Raw genomic sequence first — 24,406 nt, 5'->3', positions numbered from 1 at the left:
ATCAAATGTTAATCAAATGTTTGGGTACTTGGCCACTGGTCTTCCAAACTCTCACCTACATCAATCCTCTGAGAGCGTAAACCTACAGATTAATTTGTAACATGTGTGTATTAATGCATTTAAACAGATTGAGGAATGAAGGTCTGTATACACATACACAAATACCAAATGTTCAGTATAACTGCATCGGTCATTTCACTCCTGTGCAGACTTGAAGAGTCATGAGCTTTTTCACAAGTGAATTAAGAGTCAGCTTACCTTTCAGACACAGCACAATTCCTGCCACAAGTGGTAAGGTCTGTGTAATGCTTGCTTGGGTACAAAGATGCACCAAAGGAAATAAAAGAATATGGACCTTTCTATGTCTGATAACAGAATCAGAGATAAAATTGCAGGTGCTCAAGTGTGCTGAGAGTTATGGTCCAAACATGTTTTAAAACTAGGTCATCAAACTCTGCTTAAACCTACTGATCAATTTGTACCTGAAACTCCATATTCTCAACTGGGGATCAAAAATCACTAGTTAAAAATAAAGGTCAGCTGGCCTGTGGAAAAGACTAACCAATCCCCCTACCCGACAAACGCTTCCTGGGGAACATAAAGAAACAAAATCATTCTTCCACTGACACTAATACAAATAAGATTCAATGGATATTATGTCAGCAGAACTCTGCTGCTGCCCAGCAGTTTCATACACTGCACAGAAACCCTTTATGTTAACCTGTCGAGATTGCATTTCAAAACTATCAACGAAATAAAAGCAATTCTGCACCATGCCTTCTAACACACTTCAACCTTGTAAAACAGGCTTCGTTGTCAAAGCTAACATCTCAGGAAGCAATTTCCATTCCCCAAGTAAAGGGAAATGATGGCAAGTCAACTTCACCCATTTACAATTATCTCATTAGATGAATTCAGAATGTAGTGCAGCTCAAAATCACCAAAATTCTTTTTTTGGTTCATAATACCATTGTGCCAAATGGTTAAAATTATGGGCTTCTGACCCAAGAAAACCAGCACATTCAATTTTTTAGTTTAAAAGGGGTCAGGAATAAATTGTATTCATCCTGAAGGGTAATGTCCCCAGTTAGAAATTTAGATATGTGATCAGATGCATTCCAATCCCATTCTTGGAGCTAGTTCTTGTGCCTTTAAACCTATAGTACCTTCACAGCTAGTAAGAGTTTGAAAAGTAGTAATGATACAAGGTTCTTCACCATGCTGCCGTTTCATTTTAACTAACAGGGCTGCAAACAGGTATCGATTTAACTGATTTGTGGTCCTGACCCACAGCCTCTCAGCTGTATGTCAGTCAAGATGACGTGAGGTAAATTTTTTAAATGTATTAATTTAATAAATAAACATGACTTAATTAAGGAAAATATGGGCTGGCAAATGAAAAATAATTTTCTATGCACAGTAAATAATCGGACACAGGAAAGTACAAGAAACAATTAGCTGCATTTATACAAAAATTCTCACAGGATGACTTCCTCTGTACAGGTCGAACAATATCGCAGCTAAAATTATAAAAGGAACGAGTATACAATCCCACAGCAGCTAGCACACAGAGGAAATCTTCACTTACGGTCTACACTTTTAGATGGAAGCCTTTTGAAAGCTCATGCATAAAAAAGCACTTTGTTAAACATCCTCCTCATCCTCCCCTACCCCTTCATCTCCCTGTACTATCTGCACAAAATCAAACACAGCATTTTTCCTCTTTAGTATCTATGAATTATGAATACAGCTGTCTTATCCCGAAGTATATTTACAGATTTTCAAAAGTAGATGGTATCTTGTTAGATTGTAATAAATGGGGCCCAGGAGAATACTCAGAAGTCGGTGCACAGCAACCACCAAACAATAGCTCCTTCCTCATTCAGATGCATGTCTTCAAAAAAAATGTCGTAATTAAGGATGCTACAAAGTACTTTCAGCAGTCGCTTTCTCCTACTGCAATTGAACTAATCACGACAAATCATCTTGTACTGCAGAAAGCTGGCTGTCAGTTTACTTAACCCTATGCAGTCCCCAGTTGCACTCCTACTGTAAGAATGAGTATTTTGCAGGCTTTTTGGACATTCCTATCATGTTTAGAACCACCTCTTGTGTTTTGCTTTAGTGACTAATAATTTGTGTTTTCTTTTAAATTCTATATATTCTCCAAACACCAGTTACAGTAACCATTTTTTCAAATATCTGGCTTTTCCATCAAAGTAATTTTCTGTCCAGCTGTAACAGTATAAGAACAAGTTCAGACCTCCTTCTGATGATGAATTCTAATTTCCTTGATATTTTCTTATCATTCCAAGGAATTCTCCAAAAACATGCTAGCAATGTTTCTGCGGCGTTTTAGCGTAATACTGTTAATGGAGCTTGTTGAAGTCTGCAAAGGATCTCCTCACATTCCCAGCAGCGTGTGCAATAGATGACACAACAAAACCTATACATAATAATGGCTAATACACCGATATGACAGCCTTAAAATCAGTGTGTTCAGTTCAATATTCTCTGTAATTGCAGCATGTAAATCTGCAGCCTTTTGCCAAAAAAAGGAGTAAGCTTTACAACACAATTTCTAACAGAAGCAAAATAAACTGAGGAGGAAAGTAATTTCAAAAGAGTTAGACTAACAATGTTAGAAATTATCTTCATCAGTCCTGAATATCCGAGAACATTTTACCCATTCTGTCCCCTCTTGCCCTGAATATTAAAGCAGTGTTTTACCCACTTTATTCTCCAATGCCCTGAATGTTAATTTGGTGTTTCAGTCACTCTATTCCCTCCTGCCTGAATATTAAGAATGTGTTTTACCTCATCTATCCACTCTTACCTTGTTCATCAAGATGGTGCTTTTACCCAGGAATATTCTACACATTGAAAAGTGATTTATTTATCAATTTACCATGTGTGCCGCTTGTACATCAAGGCTATATTTTTACACTTCCATTTAGGACTGTCTTGCATATTAAATCAGTACTTATCTATTGGATTCTCTGGTCACCTGTAACACAAGCCGTATCCTGTAGTGTGTCATCTCATATACTACGGTAGTGTTTTTCTTAATTCATTTAGTGTGCTTTTCTTTGAGCTGGTATTCAGTGGGCTTTCCAGCATACAACCTATATAGACATTTAAAATTGGTTTCGTCTGGTTGTTGAGGACTGTAGGCTGCTGGTCAACATTCTACAAACCCAAGCTTTAGTACTCTGCCAAAGCTGCAAGTTATTATTACAACATTGCCTGAGACAGACACACAGATAGAAACAAAAAAGGAAGTAGAGTCACCCTGGGCATTACACATTTGTGGAATGGGTGCAGCAAGATCAATGTGACACGCTTGCTGGGGAAACAGGGCCAGTAAACACACAGTAGACCGGACTGTTATTATTAAATCACACAGAGCGCTATTGTCCGTCAGTCAACATTTTATACATCTGCACAAAGAGACATTTGCGCTGAAGGAAAAGAGGAGAGAGCCAGACTTTTTTCCCCCCACTAAGACCTGTCAGCAAGAACGCTGCTGACCATAGAGCAACTAGCTCCACAATAAATTTCAGGCTGCTCCTGCCAAGGGTAATTTTATTTTTTTTTTGACAGTTTTCTATAATAGCTGCGCTGGGACATCTCGGACGCGAAATCAAATCCATTAAGTGCACTTCTGATTTGATTTAACTTCACCACGGTACCAACTGATATCGACCAATGGTACTATTCCACTTGCCCCCAGGAAGCTGGCTGCATCAGTGCTAACCTCCATCAGCTGCTACATCCTTACTTATACATATTTTCTATTCAACCTATTCACACATGCTACGGAGCAGATGGGACTCGAACCAGGAGCCAGAGGGAAACTACCACTCTACCACAAGAGACCTTACTATCCAACATTCTAGCACCAACAACAGTTACACAAAACTCAGTGCTCAAACATGTGCTTTTCTGGCTGTTACAACAGTCAAAAAATATCAGTTACATGCTTCACCCGAAACAAAACGAAAATGAGATTCCTCTTAAAAAAGGCTATACCGATTTTGAAATGGTTGCTCAAGCATGGTGGCTTAGTGGTTAGCACTACTGCCTCTCAGTACCAGGGACCAAGGTCTGATTCTGGCGTTGGATGACTGTGTGGAGTCTGCACATTCTCCCCATGTCCAGGTGCTCTGGTTTCCTCCCACAGTCCAAAGATATGCAGGTCAGGTGGACTAGCCATGGGAAATGCAGGGTTACAAGGATACGGTAGGGGCTGGGTGAGATGCTGTTCAGAGCAGTAGTGTAGACATGATGGGCTGAATGGCCTGCTTCCACACTGTAGGGGCTATATGATTCCTTGATCACCCAGTAAGACATGCGTTCTGACAAGACAATGCCACCTATGCACCCACTTATGGAAGTGGCCACTTTAAAAGGGAGCACTTTCTCAAGTTTCAATTCACGCCAGGTTAGTCCTGGAACATTTATTTTATAATGAAACAAAAGGATCCTGCTTAACAAACTGGGCCCATGAGGAAGCTTCTGCCAAGGCTGCAATGAGAGGTAGCTCCCACAGCATAAAAAGCTGAATGCACGCACCCAAGAATCCATTTTCAAAAAAAATGGACAGCACACACACCAACCCAGGCTTTTTCAGGTGGTATGATACAACCTGACCTTAAAATGCTACGATAACAAGGTGCAGAACTGGATGAACACAACAGGCCAAACAACATCAGAGGAGCAGGAAAGCTGACGTTTCAGGTTGACACCTTTCCTCTGATGCATCAGCTCCTCTGATGCTGCTTGGCCTGCTGTGTTCATCCAGCTCTACACCTTGTTATCTCAGATTCTCCAGCATTGGCAGTTCCTGCTATCTCCTTAAAATGCTATGCACCTGTCCTACGTCCAAAAATTGGTTATGCAACAGAAATGTTATTACAAAATTATATTCTTCTTTATTTGCATAAATTGTTTACTTAAAAAAAGCATTTGTTTTGGCCCTGGCTTTTGATCAAATTGATGCAAGTTTCCCTTATACTCATTACCAAATTTCCTCTTTTAACCAAAAGACAATCAGCATAACAGGAGTCAGTCAAAAAGAAACTATGAATGTAGCACAAACTCTTTGACCAAAAGCAGCTACAACCAAAATCTCAAATCCCTCTAGGTTCTGCTGAACTCAGCCTCTTCATTGATAGTAAAAGAACTTTTGTCCATTCTTTTACAAATGTTAATTAAACATCCTGTAAGTTGACAGAATGAGTCCACTGACATGCAAGTGTCCAACGGATTTTGTTTTAGCAAAAACCAGCATTTTTACATTAGGTTCACAGTTTAACATAATTTGAATCAAGATGTATCCTGCAGCAGTAAGGACGGTATGTTTGTCAAATAATCTGCCTTCAATGACAAAATGGTCAAGGGTGGGCCCACAATACACTGACCGCCAATGTGACCCTTGTGTATGAAGACATCATGACAAAAATAAGGCACAGCCATCTATCTTCCCTTGCCCTTAGTTTAATCTCATGTATATAGAGGTGTGTCTGTATCTAAGAAAGAGAGCGCGCCATGTCTTTGGAGGGGGTGGGTTAGTCCACAGCCCCTAGTGGCACAATGATATACTGCAACTAACACAGGTTAACGCTCTTCCATACAATTCGGTTTGTTTACCTGCCACTCACCAGTTGCAAAACATTAAGAAATACTTACTCACCTCAAAATCAATTTTACTTCAGCATAAATGCATATCCTATAGTAAACCACATAAGAAGGTGAACAATAAATCAGATCATGCCCTTTATTCAGCCACATGAACTATGTTTTGCACAGGCTATTGGCCTCATTCCCTTTCCCAACTACTCGCTTTTACAGTATTGGAATTATTTATCTTTTTTGTATCGTTCTATCCATAAGTATTTGTGCATTATTTTCAAATTCATCCATCTCTTCGGTATTTATATTGGTAACACTGACATACTTAGTTGACTTGGTACTAAAAGAATTAAAGCCAATTTCGTCCTCAATATCTTGACGATTAAGTAGCTCATCACATTACATAATCACTGGTATTAAGAAAAATCTGAGCCGTCACTCCAAACATGATCATCTCTTGACAGCTCAGTGCTCAGCTTCCCCCATGGCCTCACCAATGTTCTCATCTCAGCAATCTCACTAAACCGTGGCACTTACAGCCCTTCCTAGCTTGATTGAAGCTCTAAGTTCTTTCCTGTCATAGGTTATGGCCCAGCAAATCACTTGTAAGGTAAAGAAGAATGCAACAGACATATGGAGAGCTGGAGAAAACAATCTATAAAGAGAGCAGAGATTTGGAAGTCTGCCTCCAATTCCAAATCTCAGTGAGTGACAGGTGACATACAGAAATATTTATACGAAAGAAAACCAATGAAATTCAGAATGCTTGATATATGTAGAGAAAACAAAAAAACCAAAAAACTAAAAAGAAGAAAGGCAATTGGAAACAGACAGAACAGGTGTGATGCAAACAGAAATCAAAGACAGGGAGAGGGAGAGAGAGGGGGAGAGAGATAGATAGAGGACAAAATAGAAATAGTGAATGGAGAGAACAAGAAAATGAGGCATATTCAAAGAGAAAACGATAGTAAAAGATAGAAAAGATAGTAAACACAGACTCTTTCACAAGGAGATAAATAATATGTAGAAAGTGCACAGCCGATCAACTAAAGTATAAACAAAGAAGAACTTATAGCACTCTAATTCCCATATCATCCCCTCCATTTGGTTAGTGTTTCATAAGCTGAAGAACACTTCTCTGTAGAAGGCCGACAGAAAATTCAACAGAAGATTGAAAATCATGAAGGGTCTGGGGAGAAATAAGCTATTCTCATTAGTGGAAGAATCAAGAATCAGGAGGCACAGATTTAAACAAATTGGCCAAAGAAGCAATACTGATATCAGATAACAACTCTTCATGCAGCAGCAGTTGAACTAAATGAACTGCTCATTCAGAAAGCTAGTGCAGAGGCAATGGACATGGATTTTTTGGAGAGACGGCATAGAAGGTTTACCAGAGTCTTGTCTGTCCAGTTTAGAGGGTTTTACTTATGAGGCGAGGTTGGATAAAGTTGCAATGTTTTCAATGGTAAGATGGAGGCTCAGGGGCAAACCGATATTATGAGCTGGTTGGTGGAAAGTATAGAGGGGATGTCAGAGGCAGGTTCTTTACGCAGAGAGTTGTGAGAGCATGGAATGCGTTGCCAGCAGCAGTTGTGGAAGCAAGGTCATTGGGGTCATTTAAGAGACTGCTGGACATGTATATGGTCACAGAAATTTGAGGGTGCATATATGAGGATCAATGGTCGGCACAACATTGTGGGCTGAAGGGCCTGTTCTGTGCTGTACTGTTCTATGTTCTATGTTCTAGAGATAAGGTGGATAGTCAGAGGCTTTTTCCCCCAGGATGAAAAGATCTACTACAAGAGAGCACAGGTTCAAAGTGAGGGCAGACAGTTTGGGGGAGAAGTGAGGGGATAATTTTTCACACAGAGGGTGGTGGGTACCTAGAATGCACCGCCAGTGCAGGTGGTGGAGGCAGGCACGTTAGCAACGTTTAAGGCATATCTTGATAAGACGCATGAACGTGATGCAACAGAGAGACAGATACCATACATGAGCAGTAAGTAGGCCAAGCAGCATCTTAGGAGCGCAAAAGTTGATGTTTCGGGCCTAGACCCTTCTTCAGAAAAAGGGGGAGGGGGAGAGGGTTCTGAAATAAATAGGGATAGAGGGGGAGGTGGATTGAAGATGGATAGAGGAGAAGATAGATGGAGAGGAGGCAGACCAGTTAAAGAGGCGGGGACGGAGCCAGTAGAGGTGAGAGCAGGTGGGGAGGTAGGGAGGGGATAGGTCAGTCCGGGAAGTCCCTTCCTACCACCTCAAGCTGCACCTCCATTTCCTATCTACTAACCTCATCCCACCTCCTTGACCTGTCCGTCTTCCCTGGACTGACCTATCCCCTCCCTACCTCTACTCTCCTCTCCACCTATCTTCTTTTCTCTCCATCTTTGGTCCGCCTCCCCCTATTTATTTCAGAACCCTCTCCTCCTCCCCCTTTTCTGATGAAGGGTCTAGGCTCAAAACATCAGCTTTTGTGCTCCTAAGATGCTGCTTGGCCTGCCGTGTTCATCCAGCTCCACACTTTGTTATCTCAGATTCTCCAGCATCTGCAGTTCCCATTATCTCTGAGCAGTAAGTAGCTGGTTTGTTGAGCTAGAGGACCTATTCTTGTGCTGTACTGTATTGTATTGTGCAGTACATTGGCTACTATATCCACCTTCCCCGCAGTGATCAGCTAAGTAACTAAACAGATTTCCATAATTGCTAGTAGAACAAACCTTCTTCCCAATTAAAGGGAAGAGGGTTCCACACCAGGCGCAGCCTGAGCAAATCCAAAACAATTCATCCAAACTGGTGATATGGTTCTTGAACTCATCCACAAATTTGAAAGGTGCAATGGTTGTTCAACTGTGGACTCAATTAGGATGAGCGAGATTTGGGAATAAGAAAATAATCCCACAAAATTCAGCGGTTAGTGGACAAACTGTCAAACCTAATGTACTCTAAAAAAAACCATATTTTTTCTAAAAAGAGATTTTATGAAAACTCAAAGTGCTGTACCTACCCAACCTGAGTAGATAATGATGAGCGAGGTGTGAAACTGACCACACTTTTATCTCCAATTCACAAAATCACATTTGCCAAGGGAAGAAGCAGGAACATCAATCTGCTGATTAAATATGCATGTGCATGGATTTAAACCATGTCATAAATTCACTCAATCAGAATGAAAAGCACACAGTACATGAGCGTGGTCAGAACCTAAGCCAGAATGACATCTACAAATGGAAGTTCTAATCTAACGCAGGTGAGTGCAGCAAGAAGTTGAGGAAATGCCACTCTTACTGAACAGTGATAGTAAAATGAAAATGAACAGGTATCACTCATCTCAATACGAGATCTAAAATGTAAGACAGCAGTGCCAATGTGTCTTGCGTACTGGTTCCATTCCAGCACCTTGTCCCACGTACCTACCTAGATAGTTGAGTTTAGAATGCTCCGTTGTGACTTGGCCTGGTGCAAATTCCAACTAAAATTCCCCAGATCATGCTCAGGAGTAAGAATCTGGACACCCAATTGAAGCCAATTGTATAAGGTCTCTCAGCTGTTTCAGCCTATTTTAGTTATGTTATACCAAGTAATTGATGCTCACAAATTGTCAACTAAGAGAGTCAACAATCACCAAACACTGCCCTTACACTGTTTAACCTGCTAAATAAATCACGCCCCGTTTCAGAAGAAGATTATGTAAAAATGATGATGGAAAAATTTGCTTTTCATTCAAAACAAAATAACAGAACTTAATGTACCAATTGTAAAAGGAAAAATGCTGGAATGTATTGGCAGAGGTTGCAGGCAACTTCACTACTGCGGGTCTTACTAGCCAAAAGCAAATGGGCAGAAACGTGCTATGATATTGTACATGCATCTCTGACCTAGCAGATCCTTGTAATATAGTAAAGAAGCAGGCTGTTCGCCCACTCAGCTTGTTCTACTATCCCATTACATAGATCATGGCATAATTTCTATCTTAACTCCACCAGCCTGCCTTTATTCTGCAACCTTAAAACCCTTACCTAAACAAAAAAATCCAAAGTTTTCAAATAATCCCTGTGCCTCAAAAGCAAGGTTTAATTATCTTGAAGGCCCTTCTTCAATAAATCTCCAGCCTGTAGTGGCAAATGGGGAAAAGAAAATATCTGTCAGATGTACACGAGGATCGAGTGCACAATTGATCAACTTCACTATGGTTTCCTTACCACATAGAATGAAGATTTCAAATCCACCTTCCTAAAGCACTACTGGGCACTTAACCCAGAAACAGCCACTATCCACATTAAAATACAAAAGCTTTAGCTAATACTTTAACACATTTCCTGGCTAAAATGTATTTTTATGGTCATCATTGCTATGTTTCATCCTAGTGCAAATCTCCCACTGCAAATCAGGAGGCCTGCCTGTGCCAAAGCTCCTGCTCTTTAAGCAGCTGTTGGCTGGCCCTCAGGTGGTGCAAGGGCAACTTATCTTCTGATGTTTCTCCAAGTGAGACAGGTGTATTTACTGCAGCATTGCTCCTTTAACAGCTTGCTCAAATTCACACTTTAATCCACCGCTACTTGGTAGTATGTGCCTCAGCAGATCTCCATACTGCCTGACCACACAACCTCCCCACTTCACCATGACTGCCATCATTTACCAATTTGGAAATAAACGGGAATGACAACGCCAACACAAAGCAACAATAAGTAATCTATTAATCTCCATTTCATTCCTCACATTAGCATACAATGATGAACACAGTTGGTAGCCATGTGGCCCATCATTTCTGTGCTGCCTTCATGAGCCAGGCGAGTGTCTGTAATCATCCTAAGCCCAGTCAATTTCCAATCAAAGTACAACACATTATCGTTTTAAAATTGAATTCTAAATTGTTCTGTCCAATGTTTATAGCATTTCATTTCTGTTTACTGCCTCTCTCCTTCAGTTATCGAACATCTCATTGAGATGGAGGTACAGAAGCCGTGGTCTTTTGCTATTGTGCAGAACAGGTCTAACTGCCTCTCAAGCCTGTTGTAGTAACTCTTCTGCAGTGGCATCTGTTCCTGCAGCACAGACTCTATATGAACTGGAAGAGCAAAAAAATGTTGTCTCTGTACTTCTGCTCAATGTAACCACACACAACAAAGAAAGCCTTGCACGGCAGAAACCTGAAGGCTGAGGACAAAGCACACGTCGAACAAGCAGCCACATTAATCAGTAACAAACAGATAAAGAGTTTGCGAGGAACGCTTCTGCCCTTGGACTTGTGTGTTCACCAAAAGCAGCTCCCCATCCCCTCCCCCTCCCCCTCCCAGTTCTCAATCAGTGCACGAACTGGCTCCTCAGTTTAGTGGAGGTAAATTGGCTCCCAGCCAAGCTCCAAGCTGACACTGTAGAGAGCGAGAGAGAGGGAGAGGGAAAAAAAAAACTTTCTGCGGCCACTGTTCTGATCTTTACAAGCTCGTAAAACTCACTCCAATACACCTTTAAAAGGAAAAAAAAGGAGAAAGACAAAAAAAAAGTGATCCACTTCTCTTCTACCTGGCACCAGACATACCATAGTATTCTCTCCTTTTGACAAACACACAGAAAGCTAGATTTAACCCATTCTCCACCAATACCGAGTGGCATGGTTTTGTTTCTCAAAAAAATTGCTGCACACATCTAATTGGTCTAATTTTTTTTCTGCTGGAGGCCGTTTGAAAACTGCATTTAACTAAACTAGGCAGTGGCCTCTACTTAAAAAAAGTGTCGACTATGACTGCAAGACTGGTTCAAAGTACAACAGTAACTTTTGTAAAACGGCAGCTTCAGTGACAAAGCAAGAAGATTTTTAAGAAGTCCTTTAAAGATTCCAACTGTTGCACACTACAACTGAATTGTTGACATGTTTTAGAGAGCTTACCTACATAGGCCTTCGATCCCTCACCTCAGTTCAGCTGACTGGGTAGCAAGGGGGTGCTCAATGCAGCTGGAGTTGCTCAGTACTTTGAACATTTCCAGTTTTAATCACACTTGCTCGTTCAGTACATTCACCTGTACATCACTGAGGGGGCATCAGGAAATGAGAACACTTGCTAATTATATTCCCCACTCTCCCTAAAAAAAGGCTCATGGAGCACACTCAGACAAAGGACCAGGATCAGCAAGTCTAAAATGGATGGTAGGAATGGATCAAATAATTAACAATTAAACCACTGTTCATCTAGCACAGTTTCACTGTACTGAACGTATCAGGATATCAAAAGCTCAAGGCCAACTAACTGCCACAGTTCAATGGGTGATCTTTTCACGTTTGAGACAGAGAAATTTGGTCCCACTCAGGAGTATTCGGGCTGAGGCCTACAATGCAGTACAGAAGGAATGCCGTACTGCTGAAGGTTCTGCCATTCAGGTAGAATACTGTCCCATGGCTCCATCCTCCCTCTCAGTCGGATGTAAAAGATCCCTGGTACTAATGCAAAGGAGATCAAGGGTCTTCTCTCCAATGACCTGGCCAACAGTTATTCCTCAACCAACATTACTAAAAATAAAATCCTCTGGCCACTGTCACCTTGCTGTTTGCTGGGCACTTACTACACACAAATTAACTGCAACATTTTTACATTTTAAAAGTATTTAATTGGCTGGAAATCCAACACAGTGTCCCAAGGTTGTGAAAGTTGTCACATAAATACAATCTTTTTTTTCCCTCTTACCCATCTTCCATCAACACAGATTTTCTTTACCATTTGCTGTTGCAGTCAGCTAGAGTAATCAGCCCTCTCTACAACATGTGACGAGTAAAATAAAAGTCCTGCATTATCAAACAAGGTGACATTTAATCAGGATGTAAACTGGGACAGCGCAGGGGTTCTATGGAGAGAGATTATTTCTGCATTTTTACAAAGATAGAAGCTGCCAATCTAGTTTTGTGCTTGGTGGCCCAGGTTTTGAATGGCATAGTTGGAAATGTCAAATGACAAAGCTTGATTATTAAAGAAGGTGTGTTGTTTCCACTTATATTTCTGTCCCACAAAGTAGAGACATGATTTATTATCACTCCTGAGGCAGTTCATCAATTTTCAACATCAGTGAAGGAAAATATTCCAGATCAAGCCCCGGCCCCGTTCACGAGGGCAGCCACATGACAAAGGCATAAGGTGCAAGTCTGGGACATTTAAACCTCAACAAAAATGTTAAATTTACTCCAATTCTTCTGAACAAGGACAGTCTGTCGAACATGGCAAAATTGACAAGTTACAAAACGCTTCTGGTGTTAAGTCTGGAGAAGATGTGACAATATTAATTACAACTGTCCAGGAGAAATAAGAATGAGGAGACGCAAACAGAGTACTACCGGCCACGTAACAGCAGACAGGAAAGAAGGAAAGCATTATTAGGACACAGAGAGAGGGGGAAGGCGGGGGGTAAAGCGGGAAGAGACGGGGGAAGAGAGGGAAACAGATATCAAATATGTGCACGAGCAGCAGCAAGCAGATGTTAAAGACCATGGGGTTTGTGAAGGCAGGGATGGACGAAAACAACTTTCCATATTAAAGATTAAACAGTTCCTGGCTGAGATGTGAAAATCAGAAATAGGAGGAGAAACATCTATCAGGTACAGGACATCACATATTCAACACTGCTGCCCTCTTAAACAAAATTTCACGTCTGCTGACAGAATTTGGTTAAATACTCTTTTGAATCACATCTTAAAACCAGCCCCTGATGAGACTTAGGTCTATAAAGACCATGTTACCTGTAGTGCAATCTCAACGGCAATAAAGACCAAACAAGACTTTTTACTTGTGATTTAATCAAGGAATGGCTCCAGACCAACACCAATTACTGCAGCATATGGTCAGCAGCATCTTCTTTCATGGTATGCGCCTTTAACATTTGACTAATCTTGCCAACTTTCTTCAGAATGTCACTTGACCCATTGCCCCTTGGTCTTATTCATCTGCTCTTTTGCCCCAGGCTGGCAAACTTTCCTTCCTCAATCATCAAGAACCTGACACTACCCCAACTGCGGCCTAAAGATTTTGCATAACTTCCCTTCCTTCATCATGGAATACTCTAATTGGTTCTTTCTGAAAGACCGCTCTGAATCCATCATACTGTTCCCACGCTGACCAGCCAGGGTCCCAGGTAAAGGTCTGAAGATGACAATTCCCTTATTTTCTCCTTTCCCTGTAGGTAGTCACTCTGCCAACACAATGCAGACCATCACAAGGGATAAGAACATCATCAGCAACCTCTCAACTGTTGTAGAGACACTATCTGCGATTCATTCATCAACGCTAAGCAAGAAAGTCAACTATGCCGAGTTAGCCAAGTGGCAGCCTGCTGCTGTATTTGGTCCCTGAGCTAGGAAGGAAGAGAAGAGAAAAGAAAGATGAACAGAGATTGCTCAATTGAGTGATATTTATTAATACTGACAGAGGAATATACCAGAGATAATGGGAACTGCAGATGCTGGAGAATTCCAAGATAATAAAATGTGAGGCTGGATGAACACAGCAGGCCAAGCAGTATCTCAGGAGCACAAAAGCTGACGTTTCGGGACTAGACCCTTCATCAGAGAGCTGATGAAGGGTCTAGGCCCGAAACGTCAGCTTTTGTGCTCCCGAGATGCTGCTTGGCCTGCTGTGTTCATCCAGCCTCACATTTTATTACAGAGGAATATACCAGCCTGGCATGACTACAACTGCCTGCACTAAGGAGCTTCACCCTCTAATCCAGTCCACAACCCTCACATTTTAGGAACTTTCAGACAGTGCTCTTGACAATGAGCAAGCCCTCTGGCCCACCTAGAATTACAGTCTTAACTGTGGTATACGCTGTTACAACTATGGCAATATGTCAAAGAAGCACAGGCGATATTTATCTCTTTACCAACATCCCTAAAAAAAAACAAACCCGATCCTTTTATCTCATTGCTGTTTTGTAAACAAGTGCTGTATGCAAAGCGGCTGTCACATTTCCTACTTTACTACACCAGTGACTACAAGAAAGTTGAAAATGGTGCTGCATAAACTCAAACGTTTTTTTCATTAACAAAACAAGGGTTAGACGACTACACAAGGATTTGGTGACACGCTCCCACTCTAAACAGCAAAGAACAGAACTGCATTGCCACAGCGCATTCTGCACTTGCATTGACTCTCCACTGGCTGAGTGCTGCAACTGAATTGGCAGCTCACAGTTCACGGTGTGTGTGTTTTTATTTAAAAACAAAAAAAAAAGATAATAAAAACCTAACTGTGAAAGACTTTGAATCGGTGCCAGGCATGGACGCAGACTGTTGCCAGTTGGACAATAGCAGGCAGCAAGGGGGCAGGGAGAGGTTTTCTTCTTTAAAATCATTGCCACAGGAAGTTAAAACGTTGCCAGGGAATGGAAGCAACGCCAACAACCTGTGTCATTAAAACAAAGGCACCCATCATTGCTGTCTACCAGGTTCTGAAGGAACAAATACTGTTGAACAAAAGCTAGGCTTAATAAGTAAGCAAGCACCAAAGCTCATCCAGTGTAGTCTTCATGCTTACTATAACCTGCCTTCAAATTAGAAAGGAAACAGGCACTACCCCTTCTTAAGGATACAAGAAGGATTAGCTCTATACGCCACTTTCAAATGTTGAAAAGTGGGAATCATTTCCCCCAAAAATATCTACTGAGTCAAAAGGGAGCTCAAGAAAGGCAAATCCACAGATTTGGGGTATTACAATTCTGCAGGACATTCCACAAATTACACCACACCAAACAGGGCACCAATGTTCTCACAACATTCCAGCTACTCCACGATCACATGGTGATTTGAAAAACCAAGTGGCGTCTCTGCACAGATCAGCCAAGCTACAAGTGCATGTGATACCAAACATGTGGTATATCAGAATGTAGACATCCCATCTGACTATTAAACAAACCTCCCAATTTGTTATTCAATTACTGCCATTTAGCCCACCTGACCCACCACCCCGGCACGTCACATCTGTTCATCTGAGTTGATCCATAACGCCTCCAACAAAAATCCGCTACTTGCATGTGAATGTACGTATAATCTATTTCATCCCTGTTACATTTGAAATGAAACCAAGTCTTCAGTTTTCCCATTGGAAAGAGAGAGGCACCATGGATGAAAGCGAGGAGCGAGGAAGCAAAAGAAAACACAAATCCCAAACTTAACAGGATAAGGCTTCTTGCAGGTAAATATTCCCAGCTAGTGTTGAGAATGGTAAAACACACAGGCAAGACTATAATTATAATGTGAAATCAGTGCAGATCTGAATCCGTGCCGGCAACCAGATTCCTATCAGTATTCCATTTTCTCATTCATTCATGGGAGATGGCCATCTTTGACAAAGCCAGCTTTTGGTGCCCATCCCTAAGTGCTCTTGAACTGAGGAGCTTGCTAGGCCTTTTCAGAGAGCAGTCTGAAGAAAGTCTCATTGCTAGAAGGAAGTGGCAGGGGTTCTTCAAACAAATGGAGGCCAAATCGGGTAAGCACGGCAGGGTTCTTCCCCTGAAGGGAGATCATTAGTGAACAAGCTGGACTTATCAGGATCCACCTTACAGACACGAGTTTTACATCAGTAATTTATTAGTCAATTTAAAATCCAGTAGATGCCATGGGATAATTTGACTCCATGCTCCCAGAGCACTGGCCTTAATCCTCAGGATTGAGATGAAGAACATCATAGTTAGGTCACCACCTCCCCATAAAATGGAAATTACCACCAGCAAGTGGCTGCATGATGCTGTGGGGTCAGAGCAGGTGATAGTGATGTAGAATAAAAAACCAATCCACACGCTGATAGATATACAAGTACAGCGACATCACTGTTAACCAGCAGGAGCGGGATAACTGGGCTTGTACTTTATGCTATACATGGAGGTTACTGTGAAGACTCTCCTTCTCAACCTCTCCGCACATCTGAAGCATGGTCACTCTCATGTTAAACCACCTCCAGTCATCTCTCTGTAATGCGAGGGCAGCCCAATGATCCTCTGGGACTATGGTGCCTTCATACTTTCCACTATCTCCTGCCAACAATGATTGACCCAGTACCATTGGCTCTTCTTGTATTGTAGTAAGGGATATTTTTCATCCACCCAAGCAGAGAATGGGAGATAATCTCAATTTACAGCTCAAGAGAAAGCTTCCCCCAGCTTGAATTATGTGCTCAAGTCTTTGGAATGGGTTTCAAAGACATCTGACTCACCAGCAAGAGTGTGACCTGCTGAGCCAAGCTGCCTCCTGAAGAGCTTCCTTCTGCCAGCACCTGCAGAGGCAACAGTGTTCCCCACCCCTCAGCCTAAAACACTCACAAGCTAGGACTGCCACCTTTGGACCATATATCCCTCCACACAAACATTCACCAGCTATGGATTTCTCTGATTCCACTGACCACTGAACATCTCCCAAACTCTGAATAATGAGCAGACCTCCCCTGCCCTTCTTAAGTAACAGCAGAAACTGCAATGTAGCAGGAGTGGATCATCCCAGAAAGGAAACATACAGAATGCGTAAAAGGGAGAAGTGTGCAGACTACACTGTAAACTAGCAACCTCCACATCTTTAAAGTTCAATTGCTCGAAAGAAGAGATAAAGGTAGAACGCAGCCAGACCTCAAGGGTAAGCCAGAAGGAAACTAGATATTATTTTTATTAGCAATGCACTTTCTGACACACAACTGATATACAAAGGGGGAAAATCCAACCCCCAACAACAGGCAGCTGTAGGTAGCTTTACAAAGCTTTTCCCTGCCCAGTGTTAGGTCACACTTTCCCATTCACTTCAGATAGTTCACTGTCGACATAACAGGAGGTTTGCTTCAGCAGATGTAACACAGAACTAGAGAAGTTGAGTTTTGGGATGTGGAGAGAGGAGGTGGTCAAGACTGAATTGGCATGAGACAGCAAAAACCTCAAAAGTGCTTTTCTTTACATTCCAGAGCAGCTCTGCTCAACTGTCCATTCTCGTTTAACCATCCCATTCCAGGAGTTCCCACTCACCCTCAAGACACCTTCCTGAAAACTGGAGGGAAGGGCTTTCTTCCCCACTCAATGAATCAGCTCACTGTGTTAGCAAAACAATGGGAAGTCGCTGAGTGATAACGGGATGAAGAGGCATGTAGTCTTAGGTACACTGCAGAGTGTGTGCGCGTGCATGCGCGGCAGGTTTACAATAATTAGGAGGTGGAAGTAAACAGTCCAGACACCACTTCAATACCCACCATCCAGTGACCCTCTGACACAACCATCACTCTCCCACTACTGCTAAGTGCACGTCTTGTGCGGCAGTCAGGTAGGAGCAGTTCTTAGGCTTCCCAATGCGTTCCACAGTTGCAACGCCCTACCAGTACTAACATGTCAAGCTTCAAGCATGCAGAAAACCATGTCAGTGAAGTAAAAGATTGGTAGAACCTTTCCACAGCAACAGTCAATGAGTTTGCAAAAGGGAGGTAACTAGAGGGGAAGGCAGTTCATTTCTAAAGAGAAAAGAAAGCCACTCATGGAGGGGGGGAATATTGAGTAATACTGTCTGCCAGTCCTCCAAATGTGTTTCAGAAGTTATATGAACAGGGCTCAAAAGAACACACTGTCCAATCCACCAAGTAGCAGTGAAGTCCATCATTAAGCATCTCTCAAGGCAAACAGCTCCACATTATAAATCATCTTATAATGTTTCATGTGGCTTTTCACCATTCATTCTCTCCACTCTCTCCCCTGACGCTGAAGTAAGCTGATGAAAAGTAACCTTTCAAAATGACTATTTCTGTGAAAAAAATAAACAAAAAGAGGGACATAAAACCAGGGAGAGAGATAGACAGAAAAAGAGTTAGAAACAGACAGGATAAGGAGGGAGCGAAAAGATATAGTGGAAAGAAAGAGAAACACTTAATCAGCAAAGGGAGGGAGATAAATGCACAGCAGTACAGACAGAGACAGAGACATCAACAGGCATAAACACAGAGAAACAGAAAAACAAAGCCTGGTACAGATATACAGACAGAGAAACATGTAAAGTCAGGAAAATGAGACAGACAGAGCAATTTTTTCTTTCCCATGTCCCCTTCAAAAAAAAGTCTCCTTTTTCACCTCTTTTTGTTTTATCATATAAGGCCATTATAAAGAAATAAACGTTTATGTTCCGAATTTAGGAATTCAAGTGAAGCTTACTCAACTGGCTACGTTCCACAGCACTGGCTGGGGGGACTGAGCTGCTGAGCCATAATATAACCAAAGGGTTCTGGATATCAGCAGTAACAGTGGAAGCGAAGCTCTGGCTGTTAAGGCAGATCTGGGAATCAACTTGGCCAAGTTTCATACTCAGTTCTGAAACGTAAATTGTGAAGATAAATGGCAAAAAAAAATCAGATCTTACTGCTTTGTATCGGGGATGTGTCAGGTAAAGACTCCAAATAAAACACTGCATAAAAACCTTAAGATTGCGTTAGAGGCCCAATGGCATGAGCATGTGCACGTTACACGTGCTGTGTCAGCATGTTTCTGAATGCCTGTAGGAGGGAGAACATCCATATGTAAGCATGTTTCAGAATGTGCCTTTACACAGGTACGTGTGTGTAATGGTACGTATCTTCACGAGTTTCTAAGTGAGTGCATTTATGTGACTGACAGAAAGACATCATGAACGGGCAAGCATGTGTCTGCGACAGAGAGAATACATTTGTACACATGTGCATTAATGGATACTTGCACAGAACGGCACACCCAAGAACAGAGATCTCTTGAGCCCACAATTTTATTCAATTTGTTAAAATGCAGTCCTGGTGTAATACAGGAAAGCCCATCAGTCAAAGTGAGGTGTAAGGAAGCACAACATAAACACTGCAAGTCAAATCAAATTATAAAAGAGTGCATCGCACGGCAGGTGCTGGCACATTTCCACGGATATATTTCCAAAGTTCTATAGAAATATTTTTCCCAAGCTTACTGTAAACAAATAAGACGCAAAGAAATGCTGAGCACCAAATGGTACCTGACATTCAATTTCAGACTGCATTCTAAAACAGACACCATAACTTTCCTTGGGCAAAGTGCATCCTTGCAGTATTGATGGTGCTCATCTCCTCCTAAATTCCTACCTGCTAAGGAGTACAGTTTACAAACATGAATGCCTAGATATTAAGATGCACTCCAATATGCTATAATCCAAGAAGTTCTTCAGTTTCTCTCCCGGGGGCGTTAATCCAGGGCAGTGACAAATTGTGGGAACCAATTCGAAACAAATCTTTGTTTCGGGTTGGAGGTGGTGAGGAAGGAACGACAGAAATAACAGTGGCACGACAATAATTATCACACTACAACACATGAACGTGTGACAAACAGTCACTAATTTCATTTTTAAAATGAAGTAGCCATCAGACAGTTCCATCCCCTTTGTGAAAGCCATGGGACTGGCTGCTAAGATTATCTGATTTTTCTGTCTCAAACATGAACACAACTTATCTATTTTTTAAAATAAAAGAAAGCTAAATATCAATTAGCAGAAAACTTGAAATTTTTCTTTAAAATCTGCAGGTTTCTAATCCATGTTGTAATTTTCTTTTTGTTTAAAACAAGGACATTGTATGAGTCTAAGGCAAACAAACCACTAGGGCTCATGAGTTCTCCGAATGCCAAAGGCATCAAAGGAAATCAGAAGGCCATTCTGCTTTGATTATAACTTTGGGATTTCTGGATAAGCCCCTTACTCGGGGACATTAAAAGTGGCTGGTACCCCACCCATTCTTTTAAACCTAAAAAAATTTAACTAAAACTTAACTAAGCAGCTTCTTAGGAATTGTGGGGTTGAGATAATGAGAGTGAGATAGTGACAGAGAAAAACAGTGAGAGAGAGTGTGACAGAAAAGGGAGAAGGCAAAATGTGCATCTACATGTCTGAGTGGGTGAAAGACAGAAAGAAAGAGACATGGTTATGCGAGCACAACATAGTGGTGGGGGCTGGAGAAGAAAACAAACACAAAGGGTGGATGTTCGTGAAAGGGAGCAAACAAGAGAAAAGGCAAAATTTGCATGTCTGAATCGTGTGTTTATGTGCATTTCTCTAAATTACAGAGAGACGAACGCAGTGATAGGTATGTTTGTGTATATGAAGGGCAAAAGGAAGATATAGGTCATGTGAAAGAGTCCAATACAGCACAAGCTGAAGTCACCCAATTCATGAATTTTTCATTTTCAGGCCCTGAGAAGCTCCAAAGAAGTTTGTTAATCACACCGAAGGAACAAACAACGCAGGTAACTCACTCCCTATTGCTTAGAAATGTCTAACCTCAAAGTAACTTACTCATTCAAATCTCAAACATTCTTCAACCGCCTAAATAACCCACCTTTCATTCCACTTCGTACAATGTGCTGTAATCTTTGAAATAAACAGAATTCCACAACATTCCAATTTAAGCTAAACCTTTAAAGTCTTCCTACAAAGAAACAATGTCTGCAGTGACGCTGACAATGATACTCATTATGTTTAAAGAAGCTTTTAAAAGATAATTAAAAGTATTTTGTTTTAAATGGAAGTGGTATCCTCTTATGAGAGATTCTGAATGAAGAGTGGAAAAGTCCACAGCAAGCACGGAAATGTTACATCTTCTACAATTCACTGATTAGAGGCAACCTAAGTGAAGAATTTTGACACAGTTAATGTTCTTGTGTACATATAAGCAAATGCGACACAAGAAAAGCAAAGAGGTGCTGATCACGAGGCCTGTTAACCTCAGACAAGTCACCGACTCAACCACTCCCAAATTTCACTTCCGCTGCTGCCGTGGTGCAGCTCACAGACTTTGTACAGTGCATAACTAAAATGGTATTAACACAGTTCAACCGTTACTCTTCCTTGGACAGTCCAAACATCAAACCAGGGCTGGTCTGTTTTACTCCATTAAACCACATCACCCACACCCTCCATCCAGACCCCCAATAAATGCCAGCTATTCATCAAATCTAACTTGTTACAAGCAGCATTTGATCATTTGGTCTAAATGCAGATCTCTCGTCTAGCACCATAATCATCACTCCATAGCACAAAAGACCTAGGCAGAGAAGCTTGGAGATTTAAAACCCGATTGAAAAAAAACAGAAAGGCAACGATTCGGCCTCAGGCCTAAATTCCATTTATATATAACTTTTTTGTTGTTGGCCACAGTTAAGTTCTCCCTCCAGGTTGGACAAAGCTTTCTCTAGGTGAAGGGTCAGAGAAAGAGGCTGGAGTTGAAATCCCAGTTCATATTTTTAGCCAGCACAATGTCAACACTTCCTTTTATATTCTGGGCACACCTCACGGATTCTTCTTCCCTTCTATAAAAATTAGACCCCTAATGACAGTGAGTGAGAATTAGCATTGGAAAATATATTTTTAAAAAAAGACATCTAACATTCTATTAACCATTAAAAGTACCAAGTATCACATGTCACCACTGACTGACTTAGAACACGCGTTTCCTTAAATTCACTTGACATTGTGAACAGCTACAGTGATCTCTTTTGGAAGAGTTACACTCAAAAAAGTGTACATATCCCAAGAGCCCTCTCTGCTGTATCAGCAATGAACTGATATTTAAGAACAGTAAGCTCTGAAAATGCTTAAAATAAAAACAAACCAAGGGCCAACTGTACCTCCTCCTAACTATTTATAGAGTATGCCTGTATGCATACATATATATTATATATATATATAAAATATGTGTGTGTATGTGTATAGTGTGTAGTGAGATCATTTTCTTGATGCATGCTGTATACAGTGTAGGTAGTAGCAGAAGAAAGCAACTTGCAAAATAAGACAGGCACTGTTTCCTTTTCCCTGCATGTTATTAAAATCTGTCTAGCAATCTGGAAAATAAGTGCTTCTGGTCAGCCAATGAAGGTTTAAGGCAAAATGCTATATGTACCTGGGGAGATGCAAAGAGAGAGGGGATCTATGACTGCAACCGTATCCACTTATTAATCCATAATTAGGAACAAAAACAAAGCAATTATCTGTACACGGAGTGGTACCAGACACATTACCTCCTGCAAGATTCTCCTGCTTCGGGCAAATTCCTTTCGTAGGTGTTAGCAGCCGGTCGTCCTCCTCGGGCGTGACTTGGATGCCGATCTCGACGGGCTCAGACACTCTCCTGGGCTCCGGGTGTGGGGGAGAGGGGCTAGATTTATCCACTGGCTTCTCGAAGCAGATGGCCGCACCGTTGCACCGCTTCCTTTTGTGCTCGATAAAGACGAGGATGTCAGCCAGCGGGAAGTGCGCCTGGCACTGCCCGCAGGTCAGTAGGTCATGGTCTCCAGTGCCAACACCGCTGCCCGGCCCAGCCATGACCGCGTCCTCTTCGTCCGTGCTCGCCGTTTCCACATGGTCAGCCTCTGCTTTGTGCAGGAATACAGAGAGACAGGGAGGGAAAAGAGAAAAAGAGAAACAAAAAAGGAGAGCCTGATTTTAGTTAGGAATTCATTGAATAACACGATCCCCATTTGTAAGTTTGCATGCAATTTTAAATATTGCATGGATACAAGCTCCAGACTTTTATTGGCCAAAAACCCCTTCCCCTCATTTAAACGGACTTTTTTTTTGGTTTTAATCATCAAAATGAAGCAGTGATGATATAGAAATAACCAAAATTTAGGGCTAGAAATGTATTTTCCTTAAATTTTGTTGAATATGGAAAATTGCACCTTACACACAAGTCAATGGAACAAGGCGTAGAGAATCATACAAGAGATATTCAGACTCTACCTGAAAAATGCTAAATAAATTATCTTTTCTCACACAAAGACCCTGGATTATCACAAATCTAGATAAATTTTACAGTGATACCGTGCCCTATTCAGATTAATTTCACATTTACTGATATCTTGACTTGGGGGTTTATTCTCATTGTGTCAAGTATGGGAGTCAATCACAAGACCCAAGGTTGACTATTCTTTTCACACGTGAAGGGGCATATTAGCCGAGTCTCTTCCCAACTCCTCCCCACCTTAAACCTGCATTACAAGTCTGCGAGAATTACTGACAGCTAACAACAGTTGTACACTGAGCGAGAAAGGTAGTGGAGTAATCAGTGAGAATAATTTTCCCTCCCTTGTTCCTTCCCAACCAAAACAAAAAAAAACTTAGTGCAAAGAAGTGCATTTTTATTATGAAAACGTCACAACTCGTGGTTTGTAGGGCCCTTTGTTAAGCTGATGGTAACGCTGTCATGGAGCTATTTTTAAAACATTCACCCATTTTATTTTTGTATCCACGTAAAGAAACCGGACGAGTCACTTCATCAAGTTGTGCGGCTGCGGAGGAACATCACATTGAAAATTTTGTATACGGTTTTCTACATTTATAGGTACAATTAGCAAGCGTGAATAACAAAGAGGTAGAAGGGGAAAGAGAGAGAAAGAGAAAGAGAAAGAGATTGGGAAGACAAAGCATGAATAGGAATGTTCTGATTCATCTGCCTCCTCTCAGCTCCCCAGCTATTGTACCGACAAGCACGTAACATTTTACTGCTCTCCACAGACAGTCGCTCAAAGTTTAACAACTTGCTCTGTCACAGGATTACAAGAAGCCTCATTATTTCAGTAATACAATCTTTTTCCGCATTATTTGAAAACCCTTAACCGGTTCTCAAGGAATATTAATCAGCAGCAAAACTGATCCCAACAAACTAGAGTGTACAAACAGACGTGTACGGACAAAACAATCTTATTTATTCTCTAAAAACCGAACCCTACGAAAATACAAGTCAAAATGAGCAGCAAATAATTTTCATATACAACAGCAAACAATGTAATTGTG

The 24,406-nt window shown here is 41.4% G+C and overlaps 1 protein-coding gene across 4 annotated transcripts in view; it reads right to left on the bottom strand.

The window, feature by feature from the left end:
* bcl11ba (BCL11 transcription factor B a) overlaps positions 1–24,406 on the bottom strand; it is a 167,736-nt gene that overhangs the window by 138,533 nt on the left and 4,797 nt on the right. For 3 of the 4 annotated variants that reach the window (XM_048538150.2, XM_048538155.2, XM_048538154.2), the window contains exon 2: positions 22,633–22,986. In XM_048538150.2, the coding sequence (XP_048394107.1) occupies positions 22,633–22,986 (354 nt within the window). The remainder of the gene's footprint in view (positions 1–22,632; positions 22,987–24,406) is intronic. The other variant, XM_048538153.2, reaches the window with a different exon arrangement.

This window comes from Stegostoma tigrinum, chromosome 10 (assembly GCF_030684315.1).
Source record: "Stegostoma tigrinum isolate sSteTig4 chromosome 10, sSteTig4.hap1, whole genome shotgun sequence".
Taxonomy (NCBI): domain Eukaryota; kingdom Metazoa; phylum Chordata; class Chondrichthyes; order Orectolobiformes; family Stegostomatidae; genus Stegostoma; species Stegostoma tigrinum.
The sequence above is the reverse complement of the archived record's forward strand: the minus strand, read 5'-3'. Positions and strand labels throughout refer to the sequence as shown.